Raw genomic sequence first — 25,305 nt, forward strand, 5'->3', positions numbered from 1 at the left:
AGTGATTGTTTTCATAGTTTGTATTAAAAAAGGAGGACTTATTACAGGAGCTGTCATGTAAATATAATTCTATTTTTGTAAACCACACCCATTGAAGTGTATCCAGCACTGTGAGGAGCCACGGAGAGTGCAGCAGGAAAACTTCTCTTTGTGTTTCTGTCTTGCTTTCTTTGAATAAACAATCTGTAGCAGTCTCATTTTGTAGATTTTTTACTCTTCTTTTCAGTTACATGTGAGTAGACAGGTAGCTAAAACACTACCGTGTTTAAAACAAGGATCACTTCTTGAGAAGCAATAAACAAATAAAAGAAAACATTCGAGTGCTCAGCATAATGTAACAAAAATATGGCAGTAGTTGGTACATTTATCAACAAGGCACCAAAGGTATTAATAATTGAATTTTGTCCCTGCTTCTGTATGAGGTTGTCTGGATAATAAGTGTGAATGTAAAAAAAAAAAAATCCTTCTCTGTACCAGCACTGGCTTCTAATTCCTGCCTGACATGTAAAGGGCAGCTTTGATGAACAGCTTTGTGTCACTGGTCAGTGAAGGAGAAGTGAACAGGGATTAAAGAAGTCCGTATGATGACTGGTATAGGTATTCATACTGACAGACTAAAACAACACAAGCATATCATCACAATTCACAGAGAAAGGGCAGAATGTCCCCTAACTCAGTCCACATCTGTTGACCCGATGCCTTCCTGTGGCGCTCAGTGGAGGTGAGCATTGAGGTCATACTTCTCGCAGAATTTGTCTGTGAAGGGGATACACGTGAGCAACTCGCACCACTCGCACTTTATTGGGTAGACGTAGAAGAGCACCACAAGGCCTGAAAAGAGCCCGACAAACACCAGCAGGAAGACGATGATCTGGCAACGTTTGCGGTACAGGTCCATGCGGCCGAAGCTGATGTAAGGAAGGAAGGCGAATGACAGGAAGAAGCCGGAGATGAAGCCACAAATGTGGGCAAAGTTGTCGATCCAGGGCAGCAGCCCAAAGGCAAAGAGGAAGAGCACCACGCACAGGAGCTTGGTGAAGGCCCTCCACGGCTGAGCCAGGATCTGCCAGCTCTGAAATAACTCCACAAACAGGCAGGCGAGGATCCCAAACTGAGAGCCAGCTGGACCCACCTGAGACAAAGACAGCAGAGGTGGTCACACATGTTAGACTGAGAGACATCTCTGACTCATTATGTGTCATTTTGGTGTTTAACTGCTGATCACCTCTGCTCTGTAGGGCAGGAAGATGGCTGAAGCCAGGTTGCCGGTGATGCCACTGAGGATATAAATGATTGAGATGCGCAGCCAGCCCGCCAGCTTCTCCAGGTCTCTCAGGATGGTCATCTGGAAAGCCACCGACACCAGGCAGTGAAGGATCCTGGGAGGATAAACAAAGGATTGATGTGGATGAAAAGGCGCACGTGTGTGGGGAGATAATCTCTCTGTGTAGGAGAGGCAAACCCCTCATCAGCTGAGCAGGAATGACTCTGCCCGATAACAAAATCAGTCTCTATCTGAGCCAAGCTTAATGAGTTTGAGTAGGGAGGGCACTTTATTTAATTACCCAGGAGACAGATAACATGAAGACGAAGCACAGCTTTTCTTAAGTGGAGGTCAGCTCTTTGTGTGGATGACTGACAGCTCTGAACTGCACCACAGCAGAACTGTCAGCCTGATATACAGTTTATCTTCAGCATGTATATATGAGACATACCACGGCTGGTTCATCCTCTTATTCAAAGACTAAAACAGGGAATTACATTGCATAGTCTGACATTATTTTTAACATTGTTTGATAACTGTTCCTGAATAAAAATCTGCTGCTATGCACAACAGGCCGTTGCTATGGATGCTGATCACCGTGGGATCAGGGCCACATCCAATCCACAAGTTGTCAGATAAACTTCACTTCAAACCATTTTGTGTAAACGTTCATATGACCCTGTAGTGCAGGTCAAGACAATGGATGGACGTGGAACATTTCTATATAAGTATATAAGAACATAATTATTATGTATAATTAATTAAGCACCTTGTGGATCATGAAGTCCTACATCCCTCTGCCAGGGTTTAATTTGCTATCCTGATTTTTTATTAAAATAAATAAATAAATCAGGCAGATTTTTACCTAAGTATCTGATATTTAAATCTTTATACCCCCTCACTAAACTTCAGATTCAGAGGTCCAAGTTTCAATACAAACATGATTTTTTTTTCTACAAATCCCATAAGGTCACAAATAGTGATTAATTATCTCCACAACACATTAAAATACACAGGAAAAGGCACTGATATCTACACTGTCAGGAGAAAAAGAGGAGTGTGTGTTTCTTTCTTAGCTGCTTCTCACACCTCACCTCATGTATCCAATTGTATTGCTGCCAATGGCAAGACATGATTTGTTTGTTACACAAAAGAAAGGAATGCAAAACTGCAAGTAGATGGTTTTGTAACCAGGCAACATTATGCACTTACAAAAAGCTCTCTTACAGTAGTAATGTAGGTGAAACCTTTTGCTAAATTGTGCAAAAGCACACTTTATTTGTACATCTTGCCCATACAATCTCATTCATGTTCCCTACACAAACCTCTAATTGTTTTTGTTATGTCTAAGCATAGCTGGGATAGGCTCCAGCACCCCATGACCCTGCACTGCAGGACAAAGCAGGTTAATGGTTGATGGATGGATGGATGTCTAAGCATATCTCAGAATAACTTGACTCACCCTGCGTGCAGGAACAGTGACAGCCAGAGCCTGTAAAACTGATCTGGGATCTCAGGGTTGAGGAAAGGCAACAGTCCACACACATCATCCATGCAGTGCACCTGAGGGAGGACACATCACAGCTGGCTGAGTAATATCATCACTTCTATGGAAACATAACAGTATAAACCACAGATACAGATCAGAGAAAACATGTCAAAGATCACAAATAAGTCACCGACTTCCTGAAATGTTTAATGAGACTAATCATCTGCTTGCAGAAAGTGTGCACATTAGTACACTGACAGACCATCATTTAAAGAAGAGCTTCTTCTTTCTTTCTGTGTGCTTACTTGAGAGCAGAGAGTCGCCTCCTCGTGAAAGAAGCCCTTCATGAAGTCACAATATTCTCGGGAAGTGATTTCACACCTTAAAGACAGAGAAGCAGAGAGTGAATAAACTATTTGTATTAAATGGCATGAATGTTTGACACAAGCTCTCCTCACCTCCCTTTGGTTCCGATGCAGCAGGGTCGGCCTGTGATGGTGCAGTCTATGTGAGGCAGGTTGGTGGTATGGTTCCCTGTGTTGTACCTGGTACAAATCTGCAACAGAGCAGAGGCACCACAGGCAGCACTGAGTTTATTCCAAAACATTACGTACAATTTGAAAATGTGCCATGTGTGACCTCTCCCTAAACACTGTTCAGTGTGTGAGAAAGAGATTTAAGTGTTTATCCTGCAGATATATATCTCAAAACAAAATAATGCAACATCACTCATGGAGATCATTTTGAGTTAGCAGCTCTGACATATACCAAATGGTAAATTATTTCTTTTATTTTTTTGTTTGATTATTGTGCCTTTAAGAAAATCAAAAGCAACACTGCAGACACACCTGTCCTCGCAAACATGAGGATGTCATTCCGAATATGTGCACATATCCTCAGTGGTCAACTTGCCTCTCAATGCCAGATATGAATATGTAATAATAATATTGAATACAATAATATTAAATGTTAATAATGTTACAATGTTATATAATGGTATATATAAATATATATTGATTGATAATAATATTGATCTCAGAGTTATTCAATCAATTCCTGGTTCTAATCCCTTATCATCTCTGAGGGTGTATTTAGGTCTGTATATTAGATTCAATGACCCTCATGCTCTGGGCAGTAGCTTATAGAATGAAACAACAATCATTTTTTTTTACTCACCTTATAGATGCAGCCATGTGTCTGAGTCACAAATACCACTGCATCGCATGTTCAAAAAACGTTATGTGCTAGCATTCTGTTTAATGTACTTACTGGCCACTTGGTGATGTCATCAGGCCATTCATGAGGTGACGCTGAGGCAGGTTCCTGACATATACTGCAGGCAGAGAACATAAAACATATTATAACTGATGTCAGCAACCCAATACAATAAACTGAAAATGAAAGACCCCCTTGTTTTTATCCTACCTGGGATCCTGATGGCACACTGAGCCATACTGTCGTTTTTTACCATTTAACTGGGGAGTGCTGGAATGCATCGGCCACTTCACCCACACAGCCAGGGTACTCTGTACAAACAGAAAAGATCAGAAGTGAGCACAGCTTTTCTTTGTAGTTGAATTATATAGGTCACAGAGCACAAAAAAATAAAGACTGGGGTTTGTTTACACACCGAGCATTCCTCCTCTGAGGTTTGGACACAGCCAGAGCGATCGTTTCGCACACAGCAGGCGGAGTTGCTTTCGATTGCTCTCTTATCCCTGATAAGTTCATGCACTTGTTTGTCTTGCCGCATGCATGGAGAATATTTGGCCCCCAAATGGATCAGGGCCTCCTAAAAATGGAGGTAAATATATATTTTATATTTTTGTTCAATTAAAGAATGCACAACACAAGAGAAGAAAGCGTGCTTACTGAACTAGGCCCGATCCAAAAGTTCTCCTGCTGTACAAACTTGACATTTTCGTACACGCCTTTGTTTCTTAAAACCTACACCAGGAGGAGAACAATCAGTAGCAATAATCAATATTAATGATATAAACATGTCTGAAGGAGGACTCACAGAATCAACCGTCTCATGCTGGGAGAAGCCCACTGGTGCAATGCCATAAATGCATACAGCCAAGATGGTGATGAGCAAATGGACAAAGGTGATCCAGTATGTAAAAAAAGGCCTGGAAGAGAGAAACGACATCCATCACTGTCACCCGCTGACAGTGAGAAAGTGTTCACTGTGTGGAGAGGCGCCGTACCTGTGGTCATCCATATCCTCTATCTGCCTCTTGACATAGCTGTCGATGCGTTTGCGGTAGGTGCGGTTGGTGAGCTTCCCTACCATACCCAGGCCGTAAGGCCTCTTCTCCCGGGCAAACAGCTTCTTGACAGGCACAACGATGCGCTGTCCACGCCGCTGTCCATTGACGCTTACCACCTCCTGACGCAAGGGCACCTTTGGTGGTCCTGGAGTTCCTTCTTTGGCTTTACGCCATCCTCGCTCCAGAGGTCTAGAGAAAGGAGGAGGCAAAAGAAAGGGGTATTAGAAAAAAAATCATTGGTCATGAAGGGCTTTATTTTAGGGTAATGCAATATTTGGAGACAAATTCTAAGATTGGTGACACCAGCGGGCACCAGGAAACATTCTCTGTTATGCTGTAGTGAAAAATGGCCAAAATAAATAGCACATATCCAGTAACAAGGATCAGTGTTAATCAATATTTACAAAATGTTTTTCGGCTCTGTCTCCATATATCTAGCTGCAGTAACTCACAGCATGAGGTGACTTCTCTCCAGCTCCGTCTTATCTAGGGCGCTTCCTGTCAGTTCCGTTTCATCCTTCTTGCTGCCGGGCTCTGCCTCTTTGATGGCTGCTTCAGACGGCGACTCAAACACCTCGTCAGCGTACGTGGACAGCTCCTCCTGCATCAGAATATCCTGGAGAGCACGCAGAGGAAATTACAATTGCATTCAGTGACAAATAACCCCTACAGGAGAGTATTGTCTTACTCTAGCAAAAAAGGATGTGTCCAGTTCATCAGGAAAATCAACCACGTCCTCCTCCATGAAGCTGGCAGGCGTGAAGCTTCGTCTTTGGGCTCGTCTTAGAGTGCTCTCCCGTAATGAGCGCCCCTGAAAAATACATACACATGTGGATTTTTTTAAAAACACTGGACACATATAAATATGATTTATTTATTGAGCTCATCCTTTTGACTCACTTTGACCAATGCTGCTGCGGCCCTGAAGCTCATCTTTGCCACAGACTCCCTCTTCCTTCGACGAGGCAGCCGGTTCAGACCTGAGCGGGAGCTGGTGAAGGAGCAAAGGGAGGCAGCTCCTGGAGTTATGGGTGTCTGAGGCACGCTGTAGCCATCCACCTCCTCCACCATGCGGAAAGCTCGTCCTCTCGCCAGAGGGTCCACGATCTGGATACCGAAAGAGCCATCATTTAGTAAAAATAAAAGCAGCATTTAGTTAATGCTACTTGTATACCTTTACCTTTTGCATGCCATGCTGTGAGGCAGGGACGTAGAGAGGAGGCGGGGTCTCAGTGCTGGTTAAGGAGATGTTGTCCTGGCTGGGCAGATCCATCTCTCGGATCACCTGTGGTTTCAGCTTTCCGTAGCGCAGGCTGCAATGCCGCAGACTTTTTCTCTGCCATTTCTGGGTGGCATCACCGTCCTTACTGACCCCGAACCAGTCCGCCGTACCCCTAAGACCAAAAAGCAAGGCACTGATAACACAGCACTTCTTAAGAAAGAGGTGCCCTAGATAGTGCATGTCATACATACAGTAGATTGGGAAAAACTGGACATATTTATGAGCAGACACACTGAATAAATTGTGCTCTAATCCTTCTCTAAAATCCAGCTTACTCACATTTTCTCCCTAATCCTGACACCAGCTGACAGAAAATCCAATTAACACAGACAATGAGGATTCTTTTTGAAGTTTTATTTGTGTCCCGCTCAACATTCCACCAAACCTTGATGTGTACACATGCAATCATATTGTTGAAACTGAAGCCTAATAAGTACCAGAGCAAACAATGTTACTGCCCCCTGAGGCCAGGAAGTGGAAGTGGAAACATTCTTCAAAAGGAAGGTTGAGGCAGGCTGGCTGTTTCTTCACTAATGACCAGCTGCAGAGTGAGTCTGAGGGGCTGTTTGTTAGCTCTTCCTTCCAGTCAATCAGTTTGGCCGTTTGTCTGATTATTAAAATGTGTACCAGTGATGGATTCTGGGTGACCCCTCCTAGTTCGTTACTGTAACCATGCAAGAAGGACATTTATAACAGCTTTTGGTTTCAGATCCTCATGTGTCTAAAACCATTGTGGGTAAAGACATGACTCAGAGATGCAGTGACAGATAGAGAAACTGTTCTTGTGAAACCAACCAAAAGTCCGATGACATCAAGCAAAATAAGCTGACAGTGCCATATATATGCGTATCATTCATCCTCTAGCCCTAACACCGGCGGCACTTCTTGCCATACCTGAGCAGAGTTCTGGAGAGAGAGTGGTGCTTCCTGGTGCTGCGCCGTGCAGCCCGCTGCCCTTTAATGGGCACTGTGTTAATCCTCTCAAAGTGCACCCTCCTGCTGCTGTGACCAGGCAGAGCAGGGCCAGAAGGTGGCGAAGGAGGGACAGAGGGAGGAAGGAGAAAAGAGAGACGAGGTGGTGAAAAGGAAAAGTGCAGCTGGACAGAGCTGTGGCCACCGTGCAGAGAGAGCCAAGCAGACTTTAAGGGGTTAAGTTTTCATTTCAATTCAGGAAAGGTGTTAATCACAGTTTGATATATGGAAAAAGGTAAGGAAAGAGAAATACTAGTATGTTGTTAGCATGCTATGGGACGCAGGCTGCTCATATCAGTATGCACTGCTTATCTAACATTGCATGACATTCCCTAATCCAAGACACATACAGATGCAAACAATATTTGCATGCTAATCTGTGAAGTTCTTAATGATACAAATGAGATGTCAAAATGTGGATTGTGTGTTTTGCTTTACCTCTTTATGGTCTGAGTGATGGATGACTGGCGCTGCAGGACAGGCCTCCGGGTGTCGAACAGGTCACGGGGTGGAGACTGGAGGTAAGAGGTCTCCACTGGCATGCTGATACTGCGCAGAAACCCCTGCCTCTTCACCGGCTACACGGGGTAAAAAGGAGCATTTGGGAAAAGTGTGATTCACGACAAAAAATGATACAAACTCAGAGGGGGCATTCAGTAAGATGAGAGCACCTGAACAAAAGTGGGAGGTTCATCAAGCGACATCTGAGCCGTGGGAATGTCCAGTCTGAGCCAGGGAGGCTTCTTCCTCTGCAGGCTGCTGCCGCTTTCCCGCCGTGGTTCAGCCATGTTCTCTGTCCCACCCCCGGCCTGCCAGCTACACAGACACAGAAGAAGCAGATTATTATAACGTGTCTCAAACAATCAAAGACAGGCTTAGGCATTACAAAACAATCACACAGATTTTAAACCTAAAAAAAATCAAGCAGTTTATGAGCGTCACTGTGTGCTCGCTGCAGTATAAAGAAGCACTGTTATTGAATGCGGTTTATTTCGGGAGGATTTTTTTAACTGGAAAAGTTGTTGTGGTTGTAAAGATTCAGGTTTTTGGTATGATTTAGTATGATCACAATGATGTTCTTGTTCAAAAGCATTTCACAAGAGGGTGCTAAGGCCCCTTATCTGTTCAAACATGGGCGTTCACCTACAGTATTTCTGTTCATTGGACCACTGGGAATACTGTACAGCTGGTTACCCCTCGTCATTTAAAAAAAAAAGCAATAAATACACGTGCACGTACACTGCATGTGAGTGAGGAAGTTTGCAGTCTTAAACATAATCCCTTAATTCTGCAGTTAAAATCAAAGGTAATCCCTTTGTGTGGTTAAAAGTGGCTCTACTTCCAGCAGGCATCTATCAGAGACTAATGGCTGTGTATGCGTTCCCATGACGAGGCCTGTGGACCACAGGAGGTGCACAGTAAACCTCGGCAGCAGACAGCCCGCCTGTAGCTGCAGCCTTGTTATCACCAGGCTTTCATTTTACTGTCGCACCCTCTAACCTCACTCCTCTGGGTTTGTTTCCTGTCATTTTCTTAATTCCCATTATACCAATGGAAATGTCTCCTCTTTTACCCTTTGGCTTTAGAGCTTCAAGCAATTTGCATTTGCCTAAACCAACATTTCACTGAGGAGGAATGTACAAAAACGACAGCCTCTCTACGAAGTGCAAACTTGTGAAAGAGGGTGTCTCCTCATGTGAGGAGCTGTTACAAGACCAAATGAATCTAAAAGATCCCATTGCTTCTCTCTCTCTCTCTCTCTCTCTGTGCAACCGCAAGTCCATCATCACAAACTTAAAGCTTCAGCCAGGTTACGTCCTCACATCTCCAGTTACAGCTCAAGCTCCTGAAAAAAAAACCACATCTGCTTCACATTGCCATTCTAAGGCACCACAGGCTTCTGTTTTAGACCAAGTGATGATGGGAAGTGTTGTCAGTGAGGGCAGCAGGGGTCATCTGCAGCATGTTAACATTTAAACTCAGTCAGTGACAGATATTTCTCCATTCACGGGTTCATATAAGGACACATAGTGTAGCTGCTGTATTATATTATTGCTATTTCTGCCACTGTAACAAGAGCATAAAAATAGTTCAGATCATGCAACAGTGCAGACTGTAGTATGTTTAATCTTTCATTCACTGTCTGTCTGCACCTATTAGGCATTTATCCTGAATGTTGTTTGACCTTTAGTGACACTGTCTAGACTCTGATACCAGATTAGCAAAGCAGACTGGACAAAGCCGGCTGGTGCAGAGTCAGTAACTCCAAAGGGTCAAAAACAGAGAGGGATGGGTTGATGTCACTTTTATTATTCTTTCTGCAGCGGTTTGGCCTATATATTGTCAACTATCTGTGTCTCAGCTGGTGTAGGACTTGCTGTTGCAAAAACAACAGCTCTCTCTCTGTTGCCCCAGGCAAGACTACCCAACATTAATTACTGCTGCCATTAGTTCAAACAGCAGGGCTCCTGATATAGAGCAGATCGGTGACGGGAGGAAGCGAGGGAGCAGATTGGGGCTGAAAACAACCAGCGAGGGGAAGCTAATTTTCCTTAACATTGTTTGAATGCTTAGGCTTTGACTGCTGTTGCCGTTTGCCTTGAATGCCGAGTTGATGGCGCTCTTCCTCCAGAGAAAGAAGGAGGCATGTGTGGAAGCAAACTAATCCCACTCTTGCTTTTTATTATGTACCACTCATCTTGCATGTCAGCTGTTGTTGTACAACTTCATGGCTCCTTTAGGATCCTTTTACTAAACTCATTGGATATCTCACAGAGCAGCAATAACTGCATTCTAATCATGCCAGCAAATCCAGATGCTGCAGTGTTAATGCAGCCATTGTTATGCTTTCCATTAGTGTGCTGATCAGTGGGCTGTAGAAGCATTTGGTCACAGCCCAAGGTAAACCTCCCAATGTTCAACAGACAGCCAACCCAAGTGCCTTGGAAGTCCTTCTTTCTCTCTCGTGCCTCTCTAGCGTCAACATGGCAGACAGACTGGCATGGTCCTGTGACTCGTGTCTGAGGAGGACTTCAGCAGGAAGCATTGGCACAGCCAGTGCAGAGAGGAATGAGAGAGAGAGAGATGAGACTTTATTGACAGGAAGTCCTTCATGAGCACATATCCTTAGGGGAAGAAGAACTGAACTCTTTGGCAATTATCCAGGCTGAAGGATTAGCTTCTCCTTGAGAGCACATGTTATCTGTCCATGGTTAATATTCAACAATCTAAAAATGAGGCGAGACAGGACTCTACTATTCTAATTATTTACTCTGTCCTTGTGCACCATAATGTCTTATCTAGGTCTCTTTCTGCATGAGCTGCCATATGGCAACAATCTGAGGCATGTAATAAGTTTCCCACCATGTTTACATTCCCATTACAGATCTGAGGCTGGCATTCTTCAGACCACTGAGATATGATCTAGTTTCTCAAAAGGATTTGTTTAGACTTAAAGATTCACATCTAAAGAGGGAAAACACCCACATCCACAACTTCAGCACTGTGCCTCGCACCACTGGCTTCCTGTCGTCATCTGGTCTATGTTAAATCACTGGCCAGCTCACGTGACAATCAGGAGTGGATAGTTTTTCACTCCAACGAGCGGACAAAACGCAGAGGACAAGCTGACATCTCTGCAGGTGCAGGGACATCCAGCGGGGACATAATGACTGAGGCTGACAGGCATAACCAGCGCCCTGTTTCTTTGTCTGGGGAGCTGCACTGCATGTAAACTGGAGAAGTATTCCATGCCATTATTTCATATTATCAATTCAGTAAATGGTCTGAAAAGACTCACAATAACAGAGGCCCAGCTGTCACAGGTGTGGATTAAAGTCAAACAGATGACAGTGGATGGAGCTCTAAGTGGCACCTTTAGCAGGCTCTGTGTGGATGGTTGTGCTTTATTTTGTGTTTCTCCTGTGCATACAACACAGCCAGTCTGCTTCAAATACACACAGATGCTGCTATCATAAATAAAACAGTAATCTGGCTGCAGCCTCTTGTATATTAGATCTATCATCTTTTCTGCAGATGTTTCTTCGGGCTCTCATACACAGAGAAGTATCCATGTCAGCAAAAATAATTAATAAAGAACATATTTCTGAGATAGTCAGTCATGTGAATAATTCCTGAAGTCTTCTCTTTCCAGGGCCGTTTATAATCTCAGAGATGCCGTACCCACATTCCACAGAATTTCTGGCTGAAACTGAACCAAGCTAAAATGGCAGAGCCTGGAAAACCACATGAAGTCTGACCATTATGGACAGGAGCTGGCTGGTTTTCCGGGAACTGTGTGTACTCCAGTGTTACTCCACAGGAGGCTGGCCGTAGCTGCAGCCACACTTAGGGTGGCTGAGAGAGCTGTGTCATTGAGGCTGACAGAGCCCTGAGGTGGTGCCTGCTCCCAGCAAGGATTGTAAATGCAGAGCGGACAGTAGAAGAGAAGAAGGAATGCACAGGCAGGATGGACGACCTACCTAATCTGGGCAGTGAGCAGTCAGGATACCTTATTCTTGAGAGCTTCAGTGCTTCCCAGCCTCGGGCCCTCATTCCTTCCTTCATCATCTTTCTCTTCCTGCATGTTGCTGTTTTTTTTCTCAAATTACTACACTAGTGTCATTATCACCCAGCTTTTCAAAGCTGAATGATGTTTACAGATTCCAGTTTGATTAAAAGATTATGGATACGCAGGAAGCATGAGGGCGCAAACAGGTTATGTTAGGTTTTCCCCATTCTCCAGGAGTTAGTCATTCACTATAAATGTTCCTGCTATCCATTGTTTCTTATGACACTCTACATGCTGGAGGCAGGGTATGAGCCTGGAAACAATGGAGGGAAACTGCACTACTCAGCCTGTCACACTCTATTTCTTTCACTATTGCAAATAGAACACAAAGATTCTATACAATCTAAGCATGTTTCCATTAAACATCATCTAAATGATCAAAAGTTGCAAGATTTTGTAACAGAAGAAAATTCAAAAACACAAATAGTAGTAGTAGTTTGGTTGAATCCTGTGGGCATTTGGAAAAATGTGAAACATAGCCTACTGGTTTTAGTTTATTTCAATGTTAGTATTTTAATAATCACTCTACTTGTATTATTCTGCACTAGGCTTACAAATGTAGCCATAATTAGACCGTTTCCATACGCAACATCACATTGGAGTGAAAAGTGTCAGCCTGTATTGCTGCCTGTTAAATCAGCCTCAGGGGTTCTTTAGAATTAGATTCATAATGATGAGAGGAAACTCATGACTGTAGTCCAGAGAATGGGTGGAGGCAATTCACACTGACAACAGATCACCCGAACATAAATCATTTGCACGTAATAACATTGCAGGCATGTAACTGTGCACTACATGCATCCGAGGCCCATCTGCATGTTAATTGCAGAAGGAGGCGTTTGATCTTTATATATAGCACATTGTGCCTCTGACTGGGATGAATTAAGCTGACAAAAGCACAAAGCTACTGAAATTCCATTTGGGTGAGAAGAAACAGACGCTAAAAATAAACGTGTTATGGTGCAGCTCACACTAATGCCAGGTGACTTTACAGTAGTGATTTGAATATAGAGTTACACATATGATACGACCGAGGGAGTAATTAGAGCATTTTTACTAATGTGTCACTTCTTTTCTGGTTGCTGTATAAAAGCACTGTGACTCTGCTCCAACTCTCCTTTTTTGCAGGCAAACTGAGCACCAGCAAAAGCTGCAGTCATCTGAATTGACCCTAGTGACATGTGACAGGCTGTCACACCAACCCAGTTCTTACGACATTAAAAAAAATACACACACACACACACACACAGACAGCAGAAATATCCATCGCAGCTGACCCTGAGATCAAGTGTCACAGCTAGCTAAGGGCCAGGCATGGTGAGCGGGCGAGGCTGCAAGGTAGATGGTGGGCATGGGTGACAGGCCCAGTGACAGGCCGGGTGGAGCAGATCGTGCCTTTTTTTTCAGGTCTTTATCTCAGGCCTGAGGCATTCTCTCTGCAGACCTTGGAGTCACAGTGCTTGCAGATTTGTGTCTGCGTTCAATTCTAGGCTCCCTCACTGTCACAACAGTGTTTACTAAATGACAGGACTGAAAGCCAGAGATATGAATAGATTTTAAAAGTATAAATGGCCCCCTAACAGCAGGCTGTTTGCATGTGGTGTATTTATAGAACTCCTTTGCGAATGCACGTCTAGATGAAACTGCAGACCGACATAAAAAAACAAAAAAAAAATATCCTGCTCCAGATGTCTGGTTCTGTTTTCTGACAAAAGCAACCACGACTACACCTCTCAGAGGCTCTGAACATTAAGCTACTTTTATAACTCCATTTATCTGTGAAAGAAATAAACAGCAGTATCTGTGTTCACCATCGCACAGCCTGCACCCCTTTCCTTTCTGTTATATAGAGCCAAATACAGGAGAAAGAAAATTGTGCTTGGTTACTTTATCAGCACAAAAGCCCCAGCCTTTCACCGTGCAGTAATATCCTGCACAGGAAATCAATATGGAGGGTGTTACAGCGCACGGCAGCCATGATATTTTATCTGAGTGTGTTTACAAACAGAACATCTCCCAGCTGAATATTAACTTTGCTAAGTTTTCTTTCCTTCACTAGAAAGATGATTATATTTGTGCCTAATTCAGCACATACATTATTTAGTCTTTCTGCGCAGGTGAATTATTTACAGCGTGCTGCATGACTAAGGCCACTTTACAGTACAGCGTCTAGTTTCTCAGTATTGTTAAGAAGCCTGTTTCAGCTCAGCAGATAGCCCGTCCTCACTTTGGTGGAAAAATAAGGCTCACTTAGTAAATCTGTACAGTGTCTCAGTCCAGAGTTGCGTTTGTGTCCCTAATCTTCAGGAAGCAGCTGACAGCAAAAACTCCCTCACCACGGGCTATATATACACTACCCAGGCCACGACAACTAGATATACAATTATACAATAACAAGTGTTCATACAATCAGTGGAGCTGCCTTCACCACTTTGGGAATCAGGGTTTGATAAGTACAGTTTGGACCTGAAACCTACAGTATTTGTTTGTCTTAAAGCTTATCATCAACTCACTGAGTCTCCAGCATCCATGGAGTGGGAAAATCCAGTACGAAGATAATATGTGCTGAGGGCAGTTAATGAAATTCAACAAGGCTGTGAAACTTCAGAGGGCTCATTTGTGCATTTATTCAGCTCATTTGAACAAGATGTTAAGCAATTAAAGCATATTATGTTAGCCTATGAAACTAATATAATTCTATTATTTCAATATTACGTTTACAAATCGGACAAGGGTTGTCGTTATCCAAGAGTCCATTAGCATTACCGTCAGACTTTTCAAAGTGAGGGAAGAAGCCTTTCTAGGCTGTCTTTCCAGGATACTGTGTCATCAGATCCTGCCAGGGGACTGCTCTGACATCCACAGAACGCTGAAACCCTCCTGAGGGCTGAGTCCTTCATTCAGGGCTGCTTGTATGAAGCTTCAGCATTGTCACAGCACTTAACTGGAGAATGTCGAGCCTTCACACACTGTAGGAGGGGGTCTGGTCTGGGCTCTGAAGAATTTGACTTTAACCTTCAAAGGCTGTACCAATGAGGAGTTGTGTTGTATATTTGCAATAAGCTATAAAATATGCAATGCAGTCTAACCTGTATGGTACCTATGACGGTTAAAAAGTTGCGTCCGGACTCTTCTCGACCCTAAAAGGCAGCCATCTTGGCTACACAGCAGAGATTTTCATATCTATTCTACGATAGAAAATTAAATAGTAACAAACATATTATTTTCAACTGTCTTTAAAAAGCCAGCTGCTGACCAGTGTCTACCAATGTCATCCTGGCACATAGAGGAAAGAGGTAACTTGATCGTACTGACACTGTGCTTTAGTTTGTTTATTGTGTAACATTAGCTTTTTCCTCTTCGTGATTTTATTTAGTCTTCAAAAAAAAACATTTGTGAACAATACCCTGCTGCACATTATTCCACCACCCAAACACCCACTTCCAAGGCCAGTAACCTGGCTATGTCATTGGCTCCTGACCACAATATTATATCCTTCTTTTTTAGCCAACGGTAACAAATTAAATATTGAAATAAGGGGGCGGTTTAACACAGATCAGTGTGATAAGCCATAAGCCATTGCTAGTTATTTTTAGTTGGGTCCCATCCTAATATGGGGGGAGGTGGGGTATATACAATACCGCAGCCAGCCACCAGGGGGCAATTGAGATGTTTTGGCATTATTTTTTGGAAGCTGTTGGCATCCGCTTCTATTTACAGTCAGTTGTAAGTATCATAAGAGAACGTGCAGGATTCTTTCCTTATCCTTGTTGTACTGTAATAGCTGAACTAAGACACACAAATCGATTGGCTGTTCAACCTAACAACCACATCTTACAAATCCTAGTTCTCCCAAATACGGACCAGACTACATACAAGCATCTCATTGTCTACCGGAGGCTTGACATTCTCTTGTTAAGTGAGTAAGAGGAGAATCTCAACAACAGCGTGCCCTGACAACATGTGATCTCCATCTAAATAGTTTCCAGCATGATATCAGCCTGAATCAGGCCTACAAAAGGCTTCATTGTATGGGCTGAGGTAGACTGGGCTGAACAGGGGTCATTGTGCAGTCCGATCGTAGTCAAAAAAAAAAAGCAGAGAAGGCTGAAGTTTTCAATCCTCCATCAATGAAATGGTGCACTAGCAAATTCCCAGCTGAGATAATTACTCAGGGTGAGGCACAAGATGAGTTAACTCCATTATAGTTCAGCAGAGCCATGCATGTATGTTTATAGAGTCACAGACAAGAGTTAAAAAGATAGATTGTTAGACTATCACAACTGTTTATGATCTAATCGATCATCAGGATTAAAAATACTTCACAAAGGCCAGCAAGGAGCTCCTACATCCTCTGTTAGAAGACCACCAGCATGGAGAGGTCAGGTTACTGCTTGTTTTACTGAGGAAGGAAATGCAGAGCTGAGGAGGAGGAGGGGGGGACGCAAATGAAGGCAGGAAACACATCGCAGACAGGGTGCATTCTCCGTGTCCGGTCGATGCGGCTGCGGAAACAACATACATTGCTCACATGAATAGGAACACACGTCCACACCGCACACGTAAACATACACATCCCATTCCCGGCCACGATGAAACATCTACGTCACGGCTCGCCAAAAATAATAAGAGGCTTGAATCAGGCCTGCCGCCCACTGCAGCCCCCAGGACGGCCATCGAGGGAGTGTGGTGTGACATCGAAGCTTACAGGTCTATTGAACAGAGGAGATGAAGTGAGGCCTGTGAAAATGGGAAGCCATATGCTAAGTGCCTGTATATTGCTGCTGTAACAGTGAAATTTCCCAGCTTGAGATGAATAAAGTACTTGAACCAGCTGTACGCACTTTAGACTAGAGCCTACTACTATAATTAGTAGTTTAACATCTGCTTAGGAAAAGATGTGGGATTTTTATAGTTTTAGTTTCTTAAGTTTCCCCCAATCAAAGTGATCATGCAGCGAGGCGGCAGATCTGTGTCACTGGTATAATGGTGATATATGACACATTCTAAAATAAATAAATAAATCTAATAAAGGTTATTTTTCAACATTTATTTCTATCAGTATGACGCCACCTTTACATGCAGTTTCAGAAAATGTCTCTTTGAAAGATTTGCTGACAGCTCACTATGCAACATAATTGATTGGCCGCATTGATTATCACCACTGCAGGCTGGTGCGGGTGCTCGTGTCTACATGTGTACACACGTGTGTGTGTGAGTGTGTGTGTGTTCAGACATGAGGGATATGAATGCACCACAACACAACAGTGCAAACATAAATCTCTACAGGTAGGAGGAGGATTTTAGGCAATGACCGCAGAGACCTATTTAATCACCAGGTTCCCCTCTGGACTGAAGGGAAGAGAAACCATTTTAGTTCTACACACCACAACTAGGTCATTTTATAACAGAGACTATATTTGTATTCTTTACACATGTGGAGGGGGGGACCAGGAGTCTGGTGGATGTATGGGGGGCAAAGAACAGACAAGTGCTTACTCGCGGTGCTCCTGTTTCCAGTGTTCATACATCAGCTACACTAACATGCCCTCTGCTCAAACCATTGTGGAAAGGAGGAATAGAAACGAAGTGAGATTTGCAGCCCGCAGAAGGAGTCTGTGGGTCTGACAGTTACTCAGTCTCTGCGGCGGGACGCAGATGTGGGTCACAAAGCATTTTGCCACTGATCGTTGTAGACTGCCGAGCAATGACTCAGAAAAATGTGAGCGGAGATTTGTGTCTCTGTGTCAAAACGCACAATTGGTGGTGTCATTACTATGATTGGTATTCAAGGACACTTTACCAGAGAATGTTCGTAAAGTTTAAGTAATATAATGGTGCTGTGCTATCATCGTTCAGGATGTTAAGACTCTGACATAAGTGACTCTGAGGAAGTGAGGGGACACCCAGGGGAACACCCAGAGGTGAAGCCCTGATCTCTGAGCCATGCAGCTGGGCCAGTAGATCTAGATGGAAAACTCCCAACAAAAGCACAGGAAAAGTGGGAAGGCTATGGCCGGTCCTCTGGGACGGTCACAGGCCCAGCAAAGGGAAGGCCTTCTGATCTCCTGATGTAACTGAAGAAAACACACAGACTCTTTGTCTTTAGAAATAAGTCAGTTTTTCCCTTCAGGTCACAGAGCACAGACATGTAGAGCTGCTTGCATGCTCTGCTAATGGTTTGACATCTTGGTCAAATTTTTGTCACGCTGAAGTGACACATGTTAAATTAGTGAGGAGACATAATGTCTGATTCTGAAAAAATAACTTCAGTTTCAGTGTCCAGGAATAAATGACTTTTGATCCACATGCTTTATTTTTACCTCTTTCTGAGTGAAAATGCTTCACCACATATTAGGCTTCTAGCATCATGCCTTCACTATAACTGGGCGTGATCAACTGCGCACCATAAATGCGAGGCTTTACATCATTTTCCCTGGCACACAGCGTTACAAGCTCTGTCAGCTCCAAATGGAAGGAAAGGTTGGCACTGGTGGGAGGAGGGGAGAGGCACAGGAAGCATAGAAAGCAAGATGAAAGTTATGTACTCTCTGGCTTGCTACCACAACCAACTAATTATCAATTACAACATCTACACAAAGAGATGCACTGCGCACATGTTTTGGCAATGCGTCTGCACTGGCATTCCAACAAACAAATGCTTCAGTATGCATCCAAAGAAAAGACTAAGCAAGATCCACCTCTACTGAAGAAAAAAAATCCAGTTAAAGACAAGTCACAGGAGTCCAAAAAACACACCCTCACTTCTGGGAAAGCTGCTGGAGTGAGTTTGGTGCATTGGTATGTGATGTTGGTGTGGACGGCTGAAACTGTCCAGATATAACTGTGTGCGCTGTTATTCAGGGGAACAGTCAACTTGAGTTTAGCAGTCTGGTACACAATGAGGATTCACAGCCTCTGGGTATGACGGCTGACTGTGCCAAAGATAGAGAGAGGGGGGGTGGGATGGTGGGGTCCTATTTAAAACAGCACTCTCATCGTCGCTGTAACAGTGCTGAGATACTGTATCAGACGGGGTGGCCCTCTGGCCTGACAATGAGCTGAGGAAAAGTAAACAGTCGGGGCTGTTATCACAGCAAGGTGGAATAGCAAAAATTAAGGGCAAATATTTTTACATTGTGGCTTATCTAAAGCAAGGTGGCCACATCTAAGCTGAGAGAGAAACTGCAGTTCCTCTAGTGGCCACTAGTAGAAATAAGCATGTTTACCCTGGTACAAAAAAGATTGTGAGTCGTGAGAGGCTGGCCAGTTTCATCTCAGTCTGGCCACTTCAACTCCACTCCTATTTGTCAATAACCAGTTATTAACGGTTACTTTTATTTGTTGATTGTTGATGGAGGCAGTGAAACACTCGGAACTAAAGGCTGCAGAAAACACTACTCAAGTATTTTCTGAACTTTCACATATAAAGTCTTAATATTAAAATAACACTTACACTGCAGCACAAACTTTTAACAGAAAATTGAACAAATTAATTAACAAATTAACAAATTAAGAAAAATTGTCCATTTTATTTTTATACGCTCTAATAGCTTCTTGTAATGCTAAAATTGCCAACAAACGTGAGAGTTAATAAAAACTGAGGTTACTACCATTGCCATGGTTCAATGTGTGGCTTAAGCCAACTGAAGAGCCTCCCTGTAGCCTCTGCATTGGCTGAATTCCCATAATCCTTCACTCTGCATGTATGTGATCCAAAAAAAGTCAAAGTCAAACTATCATAAAGCTTATTTTAGATGAAAGAATTTATTTGAAACTTTTAGGTGGATGGTTCATGAAAAATCTGGGTCAGTCATTTTCTGACTTACACCGATCAATCATCACACAGGCTGATTCCCAGTCACAACATCCAACTGCACAGCACTATTCTAACAATGCTGCACCGTAATTCAAGCCTGTGGGAGCTCTGAAACTGTCCGAGGTTTTTACTCAGTTAAACTCATACCTGCTGTATACATTTCAGCCCGGAGGCATCAGGTAAGACATTTATTCTGTATATTGGCAGACACGCCTTCATAGAGCTCTTTACACTCACAGAAGAAGATCAAAGGTCAAGGAACCGCTGCTGCTTGCCTGTATGAGCGCTGGTCTTCTGGGAAAAAACACACGGCATTCCCACAGCCCTGAAAATTAGCTTTGCCCTGAGGTTAACCAGCCCCAGACACGGTGTCAGTGAGAACACTGGCTAGAGCACCCTGTAACTACCAAACCCAAATTAGATGTTTTCATCTCCACGACAGTCTAATGTTGGCTTCAACCAAATAACTGTGAAAACAATTCACAGGAACCCGTGTTTTCAATTGATCAACATGCCTGACTTCTCTCCAAAATGTGTGCATGAAAGGTTTCTAGTAAATTCTGTGCCTGCCGTTTCACGTATAGCTGTCTAGCTTATGACAGATGAGGTGCTGACTGAGAGAAGGGCAGGGTGGCACGCTGGCAGATGGAGACCTTGGAGGCTTAGAAGCAAACCTAAAATAGCCCCGCCGCTGCGTTACAGAATTACATCACATCTGACTTCATCGTCATGGCTGCCGCTGCATCATGCAACCGCCAAGGCATCATGGGACCAGGAGAATCTGATATGGCCGCACAATCAGGCCACGGTGTGACTGCAGGTAAACAAGCAGCCACAGGATGATCATCTGCACTAGCAAACCTTGCAATTCCTGTATAATTAAAATGAATGCACCGCGACCAATACATGTTGTTTATTCCTCCGATGACAAGGCAGCACGGTTTCTATTTTTCCACATATCCCACATTGTTTGACATTCAAGAAAATCACCGCTTTTACTTGACAACTTAGTCAAAACCACAACCACATCAAAGTCACAGAGGAACGAGCTGAGCGCTGGTGAGGACTAGATCAAACATAGCCTGTGGGCTCTCTCTCTCACCGTCAAACATACCTGACATTCATTTAAGCTAATGTCTGTTTGAGCTCGGCTGTGGGAGCAGTTGAACCAATATGTTTAGCTGGAATGCACATGTATTGTTTTCTAAAGTAGCAGAACAAGTTGGTGAGCATGTTTGACATCTTGGTACGGCAGCCGTGCCCCACATTCACCGATCTAAACTGTAGCAGGTTTACACAAAGGAGATGCAGGCTGAGGTGACAGATGTATAGGTGAGTGAATGAATGAATCAATGAATGAATGAATGAATGAATGGGTACATTTTTCACTTACAGGACAATGGTGATTGACTCAATATTTTGAGAAGCCTCAAGTGGCCACAGAAGGAACTGCATTTTTTAGCACTCCTTGGTGCGTGTTGTCATTTACAAAGGTCACACCTGAATTGACGCACAGATTTAGGGTTTCACCACAAATGCTGTTGAAGCATATGGTCAGGAATAAGTGCAGACTTCAGGTTGTCTGGCATACAGCTCCTGGAGTGAACATACAGATGTGTTTGTTGGTGAGGCAGCCTGAGGTTATTTAGAGAGGCATGTGCTGTGCACACATGGAACACTTCAGCCCAGGGACGCTTGTTTGACTGAAGAAAAGGACCAACAATCAGAGAGAGAGTACGCCCATGATCGGGAACAGGCAGGTCCTTCCAGGAAATGTATATCTGCTGTAAGCTGCATCATCTCATCAGCAGAGCATCAAAACTACAAAGCCAGCCCGCTGCTTGTAGATACATCATCTTGAAGTGATTACAGGCCACATCTGAAAAACATTACTACAGCACTATAGCATTGTAGCGAGCTTTGAGATATATGAAGAGAAATATTTACAGAAAATTGCAATGAATGGAGGTTGATAACATGACCGCTGAGCATGAAATCCTGCCTTGTAACTCCTTTTGAAGGCATCAGCATGAAGCAGTTTCACTGTGCACTTGGCCAGCCTGACAAGACAGATACCACACCATGAGTCACACAGGCATGAGTACAGTGTGCCCCCCCTCAAAACTCACATACCACCCAGTCAACAAAAGGCCAGCCTGGATGGTCCGAGCTACTCCCTCCCTACTTCACACACGCGCAGGGAATATTCTCTGTGGGGTGCACGATGAGCATGGCCGCCACTATCACACATCAGGGGCTCGCTTTATCCGTGTGATTACATCACTCCCCCCGCCTGCTCCATGTGATAAGGTTTCAGGAACACCGGGCACACAAACCAGGCCATGTGCTCCTATGTCCTGTCTGCCAAAATAACTCAGCAGTTTCTAATACAGTACGTCTACGGTTTCACTTCAGTCTGCCCAGGTATTGTAGGGGAGTGGTGAGCGTAACCTCTCCGATTGTCAACAAGATAGCAGTTCATGAATATATCAATCTGAATTTGTCCAATTCCAATGAGTCAGATCAGGATCAGATGGCCGCAGCATGTGTATGATTTTGTGGAATTCGCACCCCTTTTGAGACTTTCTGCCATGAGTCACTTTGAGTCATTTAAGCCACAATTCAAGAGAAGACAAAGACAAAATAAGACTTTGAGGTTCAAAGATGCAGATCACAGAGAGGTGGCTTTTCTTAAAGCAAAAAAAAAAAAAAAAAATAGGTGTGACAATTCACACAAACATGTTTTTGAGGAGGATGGTGATGATGACCAGAGAAAAAGAGGAAGAAAATGAGCAGTGGGAGTAGAGTGACATAGATGAGTAAGGTCACAGTGGGACTGTACATGTGATGTGTTGCGTGATTATTCAACATTTACTGAGTGGCTCTTTCTCAAACCGCTTCCAGCCACATTACATGACCTGATCTAAAAATTTAAAACCTTCCAACCATCTTTGGCTATAGCTCTAATGAAAGTAATCTCTCCCGAATTTGACCAAAAAAGTCATTTAGCTGTGTCTCATTTTGGGACATGAAGCTCATTTCACACCTCATCAGTTCCACTCTACAAATTAAATGTGTATTTCACTTTTTAAACAGGTGACTGGGCCTAAAGGTGGACTGCGTGACTTTAAATAGGCCACTTTCACTGTGGAAACTCTACTACAAGTCGCGTAAAAGGCACAGCACCGCGTCAGCTGATTGATACCCTGCTTATTACAGCAAATCTATTGATCAGAATCCACTAACGAAGCGCGTTTCCTCCTCCACCACGACGCGTGAGCGCTTCCTCCGCCTGCCGCCTTCCGTATGGACGACCACAGGGCACGGACACGACATAATGACACAACTTACCCTTAGAACGCGCAGCTCAGTTGATCTCCAGCAGCGTAAAAAAAAAATCCGGTGTCACAGATTTTTTTTTTTCTCCAGGCAGCAGATGAGTGATTTGTCACATCATCCTGACAGCGGCGCAGCAGCAAACGCGCTTCTTCTCCCACCCAGCAGATGTGTTTTTTTTTAAGCCAATCCCGGTGCCGTAGTGTTCAATCCGGTCACTGTAGATTACCACAGCATCTGAGGCAGCCCGGGAAGATGTAGCCGTAATGTGTCCTCTGTCCGGTTCTCTGCTTCCCACCTACGGACAGAGCATTCCCACACTGCTCCATGGATCGGCCCGGGGTAAGTTTTCTTCTGCCGGTTGTAGCCTAATTCAGTTTGGTGGGAGAGTCAGCCCCGCCCTGGACTGAAGACGGTCTGTGGAGAAGGCGAGCCTGTCAAGATCCCCAACCAATCAGTGCGTACACAGGGAGGCGCTGCTTCACCCGGTTGACGGCGGTGACTAAGCGATATCTTCAGTGTGGGGGCACATGGACTGAAACCTTTTACTCTCTCCAGCTCACTCCCATAATAACCCATAAATGTCCGTGGGGCCCTTTAAATTAAATGTTAATAACTACAGTACAGTAAACATGTGCCAGGATAACTTTAAAATTTAATTAAAAAAAATAATCGGATGATTTTTACAACATTAGAGATTATTATAATTAAAGACTGAATCATTTGGATTGAGCACAGTTATGTCACATTATTTGTAATAAATGCATTTTTATACTTTTATTAACACGTGTCTCCTGTTTAGGCAGATTTCAAAATAAAAGTCTGAATTATGTAACATGTTTCTATGAAATAATAAAGGTTGTATTGTTACAAGCAGAATAAGTTACATTCTGACCGTATTATGCTATCAGCCTATAGATTGCAGCAGGGAGGGTGTGTGTTTGTAGCTAGCTTCTCCTGGGTTTCGTTGACTTGTTGATTTTTGCAACAAAATCTGTGACAAAGAATATTTTATGATATTTATATGTATTGTTCAGCACAATTTGACAAGTGAGCCAGAAGTGCTAAAATGCAGATGCAGTTCTGGGTCTTAGGACTCATTCCTGCACTATTCTATAGAAACACTATGCATGAGCATGTGTTCTGAATAATATAAGGGAATAATAAATACTTTGTTTTAAGGATATATGGGCAATAGTTTTAATGGTTTGTGACATTTGAACTAACTATTCATCAGTGAGGTGGAAATGATCCTGGTGGCATTATTCCTTATAGCTTTTAGTTTAGCTTATTATTAGTGTGTCCCAGGCAGGTCCGTTTTTTAGGTCCCCTGTAAACATCCCCTGTTAAGAATTTGCAGCACATGTGTTCTCAAATGGATTTTTTTTTGGTCTGATGATACCACATGACACAACGATGATTAGAATATCGCACGCTCTCAATGATCAGCAGAGCATGCACCCATGAATACTGTACTCTCGGTACATTTTAGGGAAATTATACAACCTCACTTTATTACTAAGCCAATAAAGGAACTGATTGTCTACCAAGCATTACATAAGTCCGACAAATTCTCTGCATCATGAGCCTAGGATCTGCTGATGGGTTCTGTCTGTGTACACTTGTCCATATCAAAGCAGGAAAGAATGTTATTAGGAGAGGATATGCTCAGCGTTATCTTCATCAATAGAGACACACTGGAATTCAGGCTCAGCAACTGTTTTGCATCAGATAACTCTAATGCAAATATACCTTTCAAAAATAAGATTACAATTGATTTGCTAAATCTCTATCACTTTCCTTTCCTCTGTAGCGGTGCAGATTTAATTTTGGTGAATGAGGCTCCTCTCCATCCACGGGTAAAACATCCTGCCGCTGCACCTAATGAAAAGACCATTACAGTGCATTCCACTCTGCTTTCAGTGTAAGCTCAGATCCACCTGGGGAATATTCTGCAGGAGAAAGATAGATGTTAGGAAGCAGAAAGCTTCTGAGGTGCTGACAAGGGGCACCAAGCGCTGTGTGTCCCTCAGATGGGGTTTCAGGGGCTGAAACGTCTCAGGTTCCCAGAAAGGTCTCTTTGATCTGCTTCTTTATTGAGACTTATCTTCACTGAATGTGGCTGCCAGCACATTTCTGCTATTAAAGCAGTGAAGAGTCCAGTTTTGAGCTGGCAGATTCAAACGTTTTAATAGCTCAGTACTGGAAATAAATAAATACAGGGTCTAAAAGGGAAGACGTATCAAAAGTACTAAATGGTCCACCCATGTTCAGCAACTTATGAGGCAGTTCACAAAAAA

The 25,305-nt window shown here is 43.4% G+C and overlaps 1 protein-coding gene across 3 annotated transcripts; it reads right to left on the bottom strand.

Moving 5' to 3' along the window:
• Positions 1–192: 192 nt before the first annotated feature.
• On the bottom strand, positions 193–23,420 carry rhbdf1a (rhomboid 5 homolog 1a (Drosophila)). Of its 3 annotated transcripts, none has more exons than XM_028412654.1 (19): positions 23,021–23,420; positions 7,952–8,096; positions 7,719–7,858; positions 7,203–7,307; positions 6,207–6,420; positions 5,927–6,133; positions 5,715–5,837; positions 5,479–5,642; positions 4,964–5,215; positions 4,774–4,885; positions 4,626–4,700; positions 4,384–4,545; positions 4,179–4,279; positions 4,023–4,086; positions 3,212–3,309; positions 3,059–3,134; positions 2,727–2,827; positions 1,226–1,379; positions 193–1,132 (listed from the first exon to the last, which is right to left on the bottom strand). In XM_028412654.1, exons 2-19 carry the CDS (start codon positions 8,066–8,068, stop codon positions 713–715), a joined length of 2,685 nt encoding a protein of 894 aa, XP_028268455.1. In that variant the 5' UTR covers positions 8,069–8,096; positions 23,021–23,420; the 3' UTR covers positions 193–712. The 3 variants fall into 3 exon arrangements, with proteins under 3 accessions (XP_028268455.1, XP_028268454.1, XP_028268456.1); XM_028412653.1 differs by having other exon boundaries at positions 7,203–7,310; XM_028412655.1 differs by lacking the exon at positions 7,203–7,307.
• Between the last annotated feature and the right edge of the window lie 1,885 nt (positions 23,421–25,305).

The sequence above is a fragment of the Parambassis ranga genome, chromosome 8 (assembly GCF_900634625.1).
Source record: "Parambassis ranga chromosome 8, fParRan2.1, whole genome shotgun sequence".
Lineage (NCBI taxonomy): Eukaryota > Metazoa > Chordata > Actinopteri > Ambassidae > Parambassis > Parambassis ranga.

Bases quoted from the DNA above. Each gene is read 5' to 3' on its own strand.
- rhbdf1a (XM_028412653.1), bottom strand. From the start codon at position 8,068: ATGGCTGAACCACGGCGGGAAAGCGGCAGCAGCCTGCAGAGGAAGAAG. The intron at 7,311-7,718 runs GTAAAGCAAAAC...GCCTGGTCACAG, and splicing joins ATCACTCAGACCATAAAGAG to CAGCAGGAGGGTGCACTTTG. The intron at 6,421-7,202 runs GTATGGCAAGAA...TTTTGGTCTTAG, and splicing joins CTCTCCAGAACTCTGCTCAG to GGGTACGGCGGACTGGTTCG.